Source organism: Crassostrea angulata, chromosome 1 (genome assembly GCF_025612915.1).
Source record: "Crassostrea angulata isolate pt1a10 chromosome 1, ASM2561291v2, whole genome shotgun sequence".
Taxonomy (NCBI): domain Eukaryota; kingdom Metazoa; phylum Mollusca; class Bivalvia; order Ostreida; family Ostreidae; genus Magallana; species Magallana angulata.
In genome coordinates this window covers 15,957,945-15,970,342 of record NC_069111.1, presented here as the reverse complement: position 1 = coordinate 15,970,342, position 12,398 = coordinate 15,957,945, and the positions used below count along the sequence as shown (strand labels likewise).

The window sequence follows — 12,398 nt, the reverse complement described above, 5'->3', positions numbered from 1 at the left end:
TTTATAGCAGCCAGCATCCAGGCATGTTTGCATGTTAATCAAAAGCAAAAGAAATGCTATTTGATACAAGATGTAAAGTCATGATGAAATTATTTCTGAATGAGCATATTCACATACATCATTGCTCTATTTGTTGTGTACTCGCACTACTCTGCACCCTTCCTCCCTGTTCAAAATAATAAGCTATTGGGATAAACCAAATGCATATTTTTACTTCATGGTCACAGCTCTCTAGTCCGTTTTAAGCATTTTAAAAAAATCAAGTTTTGAATGCTCTATCCCCCTTTCTTTTGGCATGTTGATAATTTTGATCTTTCGTTGACAAGCAAAATTTTTTTAATTCATGGTCACACCTCTCTAGGCCATTTCAAACACTAAAAATTTATGTATGCTCCAGCCCCCTTTCTTCTGGCATGTTGTTAATTCTGATATCTCAAGCAAAAAATCAATGAACTAAAATTTATGTATGTAAAGTAAATTAAATGCAAGCAACATGTGTTGTGAATGATAACCTTCAATTTTCATACCTTCTATTGACATGACTGTTCTTGTGAGCAGAAATAAGGTTTTCCCTGAAGAAGAAATTTCTCTTCCTTGGTAATTATCAACTTCCTGAACATATGTGTACTTTTTCTAAAATATTGTCACATACCATGCACACTTTCATTAATTCATTTGCACAAGGTTATCAAAATATCAGTTTTTAAATTGAAATGAATCATGTACTTCACATAAATGGAGTGGCTGCATGTTAAATAACAGAATCATATATTATTTGGGATTATAAATGGGTTGGTAATTTATTTTTGCAGGAAGAATGAGGAAGAACAGACCCCAGGTAAGTGTCAGTGAGAGCTATGGAGAAAAATGATAAGGGGTGGGAGAGTGCATGTACCTTGTGGCCTTGACTAGAGTTAACTGAAGTCAACATATCAAAGTAGAATTGCTAATTTAAATAAGGAAGATTGTAACGTACATCATCTATGCATAGGCGTCGGAACCGGGGGGGCTAGGGGGGGCTTAGCCCCCCCACTTTTTTTGCCAAGTTATACCTAACCATTAGAAACATAGCATGATAGAGGGTTCAGCCCCCCCACTTTTTCTCGCAGGAAAGATTATTGTTCCTAAATTTACCTTGAAAGATTGAGAAGTTAGATTCAGAAGCATACTAGCCCCCCCCCCCCCCCCCCCGGATTAGGAATTTCATGATTTTGGAAGAAAAAAAATATTGGTAAGTAATTTTTTTTTGGAAGCATAGGTATACAACCCCCCCCCCCCCCCCCGGATTAGGATTTCCATGATTTTGGGAGTTACCTTTTTCTCAATATTTCTGTGGATTAGTCTAGCCCCCCCACTTTCAATTTGCTTCCGACGCCTATGCTATGTCACTGCTAACATTGGCTTTGTTAAAATTGCAAAAAAAAATTTGCATTAGTTTACTGGTGTCAGCTATATAACAGAAAGGGACATCACATTCAATCAATTTTGTAAAACTTGTGTGAAAATGTTATCAGTGATTCTGATATATTGTAATGATTTAAAGTTCAACCCCATGTATTGCAAACTGAAAAGGTAATAAAGTAAAAGTATGTAGTTATGCAAAAAAGACAGTAAAAATTTTAAAGACTTCTTTGCAGCTGATATTTATTTTAAATTTATCAGTAAATGTTCATCAGTAATTTGATATCCTTATAAATCTGTTTCTTGATATAAAATAAAAAACTTGCTTGCTTATATTTTTTTTTTTGGTTACAGAGAAGAAACATGAACCAATGTTCATAAACCCCAGTTACCAGGGCTCCAGGCGGGAAGGGCTAACTACCTGGAGTCCATACAGAGCCACAGACGAGGTGACACTAATCTCCATGCCAAAAACTGTGGTAAGAAACTACTTTTTATTATGAGTGCAATTTCTTTAGACAATGCAATGAAAAATTGGCAAAATTCACCATCTTTTTGTAAAGTGTTTAAATTAACTAAGGAACAAAGAATCATACTTTGAGTATTATGAAGTGATCAAATTGTAGTAAAGACTGAAGGGCTTTATGATAGATTTGATCACGCCCAACTGTATTTGATCACCTTGTAATATTCAAAGAATGATTCCTTAAATCATTACTGATATTGACATAATTTTCAGCAATTATGTGATTAAATATTAATATAGTCATTGATGAAATGTATTGGATTATACACTACCAATCGATTCATAGTTTTATCTCAAAGACACTGGAAATTCGAAAATGTTAATATTATAGAGTAAAGTTTGACATGTCTAATATATAAGGGTATTATTTTACTGCAATGAACAGTTGGTAAAACCCATGAGGAGGGGTTCAGCCAAGGAAGTGAGTCCAGGCCTGTTGTTTTCACTCTAGAATCACTGATATTGAATAAGATAAATTGTTCCTTCACTTTCAAGATGCATGAAGTTCCTGCTGTTATTTTCAAAGTTCCTCATTTTAGTTTGCTATATTAAAGCCTATTTCCAGATCACCAGGTGGATAGAAGATTGATTCCATTGGATTTAAACAAATTTTTCTGATGCATGCATTAATTATATTGGTCTGTTGATATTCTTCAGAAGTCAACATGTATTATACTTATGAGTTTCTTTTTAAATTGTGTCTTTATATTAAAAAAAAAATCTTTTGGTACATGTGACTTACATAGGAACTGTCAAAAATGATTATACTATATGAAAACAGCAAAGGTCTTTGACAAGGAAATTAAGAGTGGGTAATTTAAAAAAAAATAGAAGGCAATGAACATCATCATTTTACTGTAATTCTTTGTTTTCTTTGTACAGATATGTATGTAATGTTTTACATAATGTTCATTTTGATTCAACTGCTCACAATTTAGAATTATGACATCGTAAAGACAACCTTTCCTGCCATTTTTGCATTTTTAGTATAACACAAATTGTTTTCAAGCAGTTTTTCTTTCAGAAAACATAGAGCACACGCTTGAACAAACAAAATATTTTAATTAGAGATGTATCTAGGCAAGGCTAATAACTGACAAAAAAAATTTCCTTGTTCAAGCATGCACTCTATATTTCCCATTCATAAAAAGATAAGAAAAATGTCCATTTTTGACTGTTTTTGATTAAATTATAGAAATAGTGTCACTTCTGATGTCATATACTGCCAGTGAGTGCAGATGAATTAAATAACAGGTGAAAAATATATTTTACATCAACTCTTCTAAAATAAAACATAACATTTTAATGTACTTAAAACATTTAAAAAAATGGACGAATTATGGGGGCCAAATTTAACTCATATCATAATTATATAGTTCTTTTAAGGGAAATCAGTCTAGGAATTGTTAAATATGGTGCTTGAAATGTTCATGATTTTGCCATTCAAACCAAAGCCAAATTACAAAATATTTATAGTTTACTTAGCTAAAATAATGTAGATATCCAGTAAAAGTTCATGGTTTGATTAGTTGCCATTGTTTGCCCTAAAATATGGGTACCTTCTTTCCTACACAAAAAAAAAATTAACATAAGTTCAACAACAGTTTAGAAAAATATGATTCCATACATTTTTAGGTAAACCAGTAAATTTATTTCCCAAATTTTTAAGGTTCTTGAGGATGATATGGAGAGAAAAAGTCATCATTCCAAGCGCCCCGCTGTGAACCTCCCTGACCCTGTGCCAAAGGCTTCCTATACAACAGAGCCCCCCAAACCAATCATATTAAGGAACTTCACCACAGAAAAGTCCTACTCATCCAAACGCTCGTCAGACCCCAAACCCTACCTTCAAAATGGGTTCGGTTCTCGTGAAGAGTCAGACATTGACAAACTAAAATCTAGCTCCATTAGTCAAAATGACTCAGGTAGAGTTAAGTCAGCCAATGGGGATCTATCCCAGAAGCCACCAATCCAGCATCAGAAACCATTTAAACGCACCCCTGAGGGGGAAGACATGACAGACATTGTGTCAAAGAACATTCACTCAGGGGAAACCCCTGAAAATACGATAACTGCTGTAAGGAACGAGCTACAGAACATTGTCCACCCCACAGTGGTGACCGTGAGTTCCGGGGGGTGGATGGGCTCGTCTTCAGGGGGAATGGCAGATATAGCATGAGAGGGCACGGCTAGTACTAGAGTGCGTGACCAAGGTAGTAAACACCATTCATATAACATTGGTGGTAAATATCTTTACAGCATCAAGGATCAACAGATATGTGATATATTGTCAGTATTGGAAGCTTAATTGAACGGATCGTGTAAAATTGTTTTCTTAATTTATCACTGTATCAATAGAATAAGATAATCTTCTTTGATATATTGTTTTATTTCGAATTGCATATTGTACAGTGGAAAACATTCCTTTTACATATTTTGTAGATTTGTTATACATGTATTGTATAACAATTAATACTGTTGTAAATTAAACATTGTAGTTAGGTGATTGCGGAGGGGTGTACATTGTTGAATTCATTTAGTAATTTAATCGTATTTTACATGAACTTACCACAAACTTTCATGTATTTTTTGTGAAATGACTCGACATTTCTTGACTGACATATCTCTTCTCAGAAAGATCTGCAAGTGTTATATATTTAACTGTATTCTTTCTATCACATTTTTACAAGTTTGCATAACATACTCTTATTTTTGCATTTAATTATACATTTTAGTAAATATGACTTAAAATTTTGCAATTTACATCTCTGTATCGGGAAACATCTATAAAAGGTACAGTGACTTGATTTATTCCCTCTTTCACGTTTTAACAAGTTTGCACTGAGAAGTACACTTAGTATTGCATTTCATTTATTTACATTGATTGGTTGTGGTGAGAATACACACAGTTTTTTGAATTGTTGTGATTGTTGAATGGTTATTCTGTAGTGAGTATATGGGAGCAGTTATACATGATTATAATTTGAACAGTCTGGGTGGTAATGAATAATATGCATACCCACTCACAAATCCTTAACCAGGTTCACAATATATGGAGAATAGTTAGTATGGTATTCTATTTATTATTAAATCAGCATATTTTTTTAATCTTTGTTATGAAAAAGAAAGAGTTTTTCATTTTCGTTTTGATTATAGAAGTTTTTGACATTTCACATGTACAAGTCCTTGTGCTCTGTTAGTAAAACAATATATTAAAAGTTATGGTTATACGTGTACAGAAAGATGCATCTACATCTAACATGATCTTGTGTTAAAATTTCTACAAAGTGAAAAAATGTATGAGGAAAGAATAAACAGACTTTTTAAATTTTTTATACTTTTTAATTTGCTTTAAATGTACAGATATATTTTTTCATTGAAGCAAATATATGTAAATTAAAGCTTAATTCTGTTTAGTACAAATGTCTATTGAAATAATTGAATTAAATTATGATATTTATTATATTTATATAGATTATCTATACATCTATCAATATTGTCATTCCAAAAAGTGCAGTAGTAAACCGATCAGAAACATGATATTTTTCAATGTAAATCAACATTCCAATATTTTACAATCAGCCAAATATGGTTTTCAATGATATTATTCCCGGTAAATGGGTTGTGAGTGCTGAGCTTATGTGATATTTTTATTGTTTTTATCCTTGCACATGAACAAATGTTTTCTACTTAATGACCAATCTTCTATAGTTATTATCTGAATAAATTATTGACTATTGTAGAAAAGTCTTTGTTGTGATTATCAGTACGGTATCGGCAGAAATTTGTTTTTTTAATAAATCGTAATAACAAAGATGGCATGCATCAGAAATAAAATATTTTGCATCTCAAGAACAGATTTCGTAATACCAACATATCAACATAATCATCTAATTGTAAAAGTTCATTTACCCATATATACACACTCAAAAGGTCAGTAAAAAGTAATAATTTGGGAGGGGCGGAATTTTATTTACATTTAATTAGATATAAAAAAACATTTTTCAAAAAAAAAAGAAAAGAAATACTATGTAAAATTGAAATTAAAGAAAGGTAATATAAAAGGGTTTCAGATTAATTTACTATGACCCAATTAGTCAAAGATATTTTGGGCTATATGGATGCTTCTCGAGAAAAGGATTTATAAACAAACTACCCTATTTTCATTTTCTTAATTGTTCTCATCAGGGCATCTGGGTCTTGATTTGAATAAACGTGAACGCACTTTACTCAAAGATGCCCTGAACCAAGTTTGGTTGAAATTGTAAAGCGGCATTGTTGGAAAGATGAATGAAATATATTTTCTATCTTAAAACTTTGCTTCATGTGTGGTAATCTATCAATGAATTAAGATGCTATAACTTGAGAGTTGAAATGAAAATAAGCAAAAAAAAAAATGTTTTATTTGTTTTACAACAGTATGAGGCAAGAGAGGGTCACCATTGGTTGAGTGCGTGTGGAGGGGATACGGTCTAATATATGTATGGAGCATATTTAAATTCGGTCAGTTTTAACTAAAAATATGAAAGACAATAAATGCAGACCACGATCAAACGGGTCTATAACACTTGGAGTTAAAATCGTCTTCTGTAGAACCTATAAACAATTTGTTTTTAGAATCAAAATTGAAGCAAAGTTATACAAGCTTTTTGTTTACATGTTCATGTATATTGTTTATAATTTCTTAAAGCTAAGAAACGATAAAAGGTAAAGGTGAGTGATTTGGCCCTTGTCGTTTTTTGTTATTTTATTTTAAAGATTAGAACATAATATTCAATTATCGATTTAGCTTTAAAACATTATATGTCTTTTTATTTTGTATTTCTTTTCCAAAATAAATCATATGTAATGCTCTATTAGGTCAACGGTTGACCCGTATCAAAATAGTTATATGTTATAATGTTTCTGATGTTGAAATTATTTCCATATTTAATTTTGTACAAAAATACATTGGAAGAACTAAACTATTTTAAAATGATTTACAAATGCATGTATATACTAATCGAATTTTAAAATCAATTTTATAATACAAATGCTGTATCAATCAGTTGCTTTTTTCCAGGTCTTTTGTTTATAACTTCTGAAGACTTATTCGTTAAAAAAATTATAATACAATACCGGTCCACCTTTGTCGAATTAATTCTTCATCCCATTGTAACCTTCTATCAGATTCTTCGGAATTTTTGTTAAAACTATCAAGAATATTGTAAACCACTAATCTGTGTATCCTTTCAGTCTTATTAAATATTTTAAATGTTTTTCATTCCACTGTGATCCATGCCTTTACAGCTTGTATGAAACTTGAATATTCCAAGCTAAAAACTCTAAAACATTCTATCTATAGATCATCCAAATGATATTATGACACAGTAACTCAGATTTCTCTCATTATCTGACTACTAGCACAGTTTGATACAAATGTCTCCATTTCTAGACAGTTTTCTCCGTATGTCTCAAGTGCTAATGATGTATAATTTTTACATTCTTTTAGCTATTCCTCATGATATTATGACACAATTACTAAGATATCTCCTTTAATCTCGTCAGCTACTGTTAAGCTAATGTATTTCATATGAAATATCTCTATTTCTAAACATACATCTCTCTTTATCTGGTCATTTACTAGCGCATTTTGTTACAAATATCTCTATTTTTATATGCTTTTGTCAATGTAATTCAAGTAGCTGTACATAAAGATAGAAGATATCTACAAGTGTTGTTAATTTCAACATTCTATTAGGTCATCCACATGATTTTACTCAGATATCTCCCCTATTATCGTCAGCTACTGGTGCATATCTTTACAAATATCTCTTTTTTAGATGTGTTTGTCAATATAACTTAAATAATTATATAAGAACAAAGTTCTTGTTCTGTTAAGTCCCTCAGTCAGCTAGCCCTGGAAATAAGTCCCCAGCGTCACTGTTCAGAGAGAGGTATCTCGGTGTAGTACAAGCAATGCATGGTGAAACGTCACAGCAAAAATATCTTTAAACACAGCCCTTCCTGAAAATGAACATTATTGCACATATTTCAACTGTATTTATGTATAAGACCATTGTGTAGCATGAATTATGCTTTCCTTGTACATATAAACTGTAATAATTTATAGCAGCCAGCATCCAGGCATGTTTTCATCTTAATTAAAAGCAAATGAAATGCTATTTGATACTAGATGTAATGTCATGATGAAATTATTTCTGAATGTGCACATTCACATACATCCTTGCTCTATTTGTTGTGTACTCCTTGTTTAAAATAATAAGATATTGGGATGTTTCAAATGCATATTTTTACTTCATGTTCACAGCCCTCTAGTCCGTTTTAAACACTATTAAAATATTAAGTTTTGTATGCTCTAGTCCCCTTTCTTTTAGCATGTTGATAATTTTGATCTTTTGTTGACAAGCAAAAGGTTTTTACTTCATGGTCACACCTCTCTAGGCCGTTTCAAACACTAAAAATTTATGTATGCTCTAGTCCACTTTTCTTCTGGCATGTTGTTAATTCTGATATCTCAAGCAAAAAATCAATGAACTGAAATTTATGTGTGTAAAGGAAATAGAATGCAAGCAACATGTGTTGTGAATGATAACCTTCAATTTTCATACCTTCTATTGACATGACTATTCTTGTGAGCAGAAATAAGGTTTTCCCTGAAGAAGAAATTTCTCTTCCTTGGTAATTATCAACTTTCTGAACATATGTGTACTTTTCTAAATTATTGTCACATACCATGCACACTTTCATAAATTCATTTGCACAAGGTTATCAAAATATCAGTTTGTAAAATTGAAATGAATCATGTACTTCACATAAATGGAGTGCCTGCATGTTTAATAACAGAATCATATATTATTTGGGATTATAAATGGGTTGGTAATTTATTTTTGCAGGAAGAATGAGGAAGAACAGACCCCAGGTAAGTGTCAGCGAGAGCTATGGAGAAAAATGATAAGGGAGTGGGAGAGTGCATGTACCTTGTGACCTTGACTAGAGTTAACTGAAGTCGATCAACACATAGAAGTAGAACTGTGAATTTAAATAAGGAAGATTGTAAACATCTATATCACTGCTAACATTGGCTTTGTTTATAAAACTGCAAAAAAAAAATTATGCATTAATTTACTGGTGTCAGCTATATAACAGAAAGGGACATCACACTCAATCAATTTTGTAAAACTTGTGTGAAAATGTTATCAGTGATTCTGATATATTGTAATGATTTAAAGTTCAACCCCATGTGTTGCAAACTGAAAAGGTAATAAAGTAAAAGTATGTAGTTATGCAAAAAAGACAGTAAAAATTTTAAAGACTTCTATGCAGCTGATATTTATTTTAAATTTATCAGTAAATGTTCATCAGTAACTTGATATCCTTATAAATCTGTTTCTTGATATAAAATAAAAAACTTGCATGGCAATGCTTATATTTATTTTTTGTTGGTTGCAGAGAAGAAACATGAACCAATGTTCATAAACCCCAGTTACCAGGGCTCCAGGCGGGAAGGGCTAACTACCTGGAGTCCATACAGAGCCGCAGACGAGGTGACACTTATCTCCATGCCAAAAACTGTGGTAAGAAACTACTTTTTATTATGAATGCAATTTCTTTAGACAATGCAATAAAAAATTGGCAAAATTCACCATCTTTTTGTAAAGTGTTTAAATCAATTAAGGACAAAGAATCATACTTTGAGTATTATGAAGTGATCAAATACAGCCAGGAGTGATCAAATCGTAGTAAAGACTGAAGGGCTTTATGATAGATTTGATCACGCCCAACTGTATTTGATCACCTTGTAATATTCAAAGAATGATTCCTTAAATTATTACTGATATTGACATAATTTTCAACAATTATATGATTAAATATTAATAAAGTCACTGATGAAATGTATTGGATTATACATTACAAAATCAATTCATAGTTTTATTTGATTATATCAGACAAAGACACTGGAAATTCGAAAATGTTAATATTATAGAGTAAAGTTTGACATGTCTAATATATAAGGGTATTATTTTACTGCAGTGAACAGTTGGTAAAACCCATGAACAGTTGGTAAAACCCATGAGGAGGGGTTCAGCCAAGGAAGTGAGTCCAGGCCTGTTGTTTTCACTCTAGAATCACTGATATTGAATAAGATAAATTGTTCCTTCACTTTCAAGATGCATGAAGTTCCTGTTGTTATTTTCAAAGTTCCTTATTTTAGTTTGCTACATTAAAGCCTATTTCCAGACCATTAGGTGGATAAAAGATTGATTCCATCGGATTTAACAAATTTTTCTGATGCATGCATTAATTATATTGGTCTGTTAATATTCTTCAGAAGTCCACATGTATTTTAGTTTTGAGTTTCTTATTAAATTGTGTCTTTATATTATTAAAAATTCTTTGGGTACATGTGACTTACATAGGAACTGTCAAAACTGATTATACTACTTGAAAATAGCAAAGGTCTTTGACAAAAGTGGGTTTTTTAAAACAAAAAAATAAAGGAGAAATCTTAAGAGAAATCAGTCTACAATTTTTAATTAATTAAATAAAACCCAAAAATAATATGTCAAATATGGTGCTTGAAATGTTCATGATTTTTCCATTCAAACCCTAACCAAATTACAAAATATTTATAGTTTACTTAGCTAGAATAATGTAGTTATCCAGTAAAAGTTCTTGGTTTAATTAGTTGCCATTGTTTGCCCTAAAATATGAGTACCTTCTTTCATACGGAAAAATAATACCCGCCAACTTAACTTAAGTTCAACAATAGTTTAGAAAAATATGATTCCATACATTTTTTGGTTAACCAGTAAATTTATTTCCCAAATTTTTAAGGTTCCTGAGGATGATATGGAGAGAAAAAGTCATCATTCCAAGCGCCCCGCTGTGAACCTCCCTGACCCTGTGCCAAAGGCTTCCTATACAACCGAGCCCCCCAAACCAATCATATTGAGGAACTTCACCACAGAAAAGTCCTACTCATCCAAACGCTCGTCAGACCCCAAACCCTACCTTCAAAACGGGTTCGGTTCTCGTGAAGAGTCAGACATTGACAAACTGAAATCTAGCTCCATTAGTCAAAATGACCCAGGTAGAGTTAAGTCAGCCAATGGGGATCTATCCCAGAAGCCACCAATCCAGCATCAGAAACCATTTAAACGCACCCCTGAGGGGGAAGACATGACAGACATTGTGTCAAAGAACATTCACTCAGGGGAAACCCCTGAAAACACGATAACTGCTGTAAGGAACGAGCTACAGAACATTGTTCACCCCACAGTGGTGACCGTGAGTTCAGGGGGGTGGATGGGCTCATCTTCAGGGGGTATGGCAGATATAGCATGAGAGGGCACAGCTAGTACTAGAGTGCGTGACCAAGGTAGTAAACACCATTCATATATCACTGGTGGTAAATGTCTTTACAGCATCAAGTATCAACAGAAATGTGTTATATTGTCAGTATTGGAAGCTTAATTGAACGGATCGTGTAAAATTGTTTTCTTAATTTATCATTGTATCAATAGAATAAGATAATCTTCTTTGATATATTTGTTTGTTTTATTTCAAATTGCATATTGTACAGTGGAAAACATTCCTTTTACATATTTTGTACAGTTGTAATACATACTGTTGTAAATTAAACTTTGTAATTAGGTGATGGCGGAGGGATGTACATTGTTGAATTCATTTAGTAATTTAATCATATTTTACATGAACTTAACACAAACTTTCATGTCTTTTTTGTGAAATGACTCGAAATTTCTTGACTGACATATCTCTTCTCAGAAAGATATACAAGTGTTATATATTTAACTGTATTCTTTCTATCACATTTTTACAAGTTTGCATAACATACTCTTATTTTTGCATTTAATTATACATTTTAATAAATATGACTTTAAATTTTGCAATTTACATCTCTGTATCGGGAAGCATCTGTAAAAAGGTACAGTAACTTGATTTATTCCCTCTTTCACGTTTTAATAAGTTTGCATTGAGAAGTACACTTCTTTTTATTGTTAAATCAGCATATTTTTTTTAATCTTTATTATGAAAAAGATAGTGTAATGATGTACCCCCCCCCTTTCTACTTTTTATTTTATGACAATAATGTTTGATGACACAGTCTAACTTATTGTTTCATCTATGACAGTGTTCAATGAACTATACTGAGTCAATGACTGTAATATTTCGCTATTTTGTATGAGCTTGGAGCGGGTTGATATTTCTATCAAATAGAGTCAATGACTGTAATATGTTTTTGTACATTGTGGTGATTTGGAGCGGGTTGATACAGTATTCATACACCCAGAGCTTGGTACTAAATAGTTAAATGTATGCAATTTGTTTTTACGTAATATTTTTGTGTTATGATATTAGAAAGAAGTTTAGAATATAGTGGTAGCATGTGTAAACAATGTCGAGGAAATTCGGACTGTGCACGAATTCGTTTTTACGTTTTATTTCA

The 12,398-nt window shown here is 32.0% G+C and overlaps 2 protein-coding genes across 4 annotated transcripts; both read left to right on the top strand.

Annotated features, from left to right (window-relative positions):
* On the top strand, positions 1 to 5,674 carry LOC128174003 (uncharacterized). The gene is made up of 4 exons (XM_052839655.1): positions 1 to 597; positions 813 to 838; positions 1,756 to 1,880; positions 3,597 to 5,674. Exons 1-4 carry the CDS (start codon positions 539 to 541, stop codon positions 4,104 to 4,106), a joined length of 720 nt encoding a protein of 239 aa, XP_052695615.1. The 5' UTR covers positions 1 to 538; the 3' UTR covers positions 4,107 to 5,674.
* Positions 5,675 to 8,534: 2,860 nt separating this feature from the next.
* LOC128173980 (uncharacterized) lies at positions 8,535 to 11,990 on the top strand. 3 transcript variants are annotated; one of them, XM_052839635.1, is made up of 4 exons: positions 8,535 to 8,608; positions 8,824 to 8,849; positions 9,380 to 9,504; positions 10,766 to 11,990. In XM_052839635.1, exons 1-4 carry the CDS (start codon positions 8,550 to 8,552, stop codon positions 11,273 to 11,275), a joined length of 720 nt encoding a protein of 239 aa, XP_052695595.1. In that variant the 5' UTR covers positions 8,535 to 8,549; the 3' UTR covers positions 11,276 to 11,990. The 3 variants fall into 3 exon arrangements, with proteins under 3 accessions (XP_052695595.1, XP_052695605.1, XP_052695599.1); XM_052839639.1 differs by lacking the exons at positions 8,535 to 8,608; positions 8,824 to 8,849 and adding exons at positions 9,172 to 9,188; positions 9,989 to 10,024; XM_052839645.1 differs by lacking the exons at positions 8,535 to 8,608; positions 8,824 to 8,849 and adding an exon at positions 9,170 to 9,188.
* Positions 11,991 to 12,398: the final 408 nt, after the last annotated feature.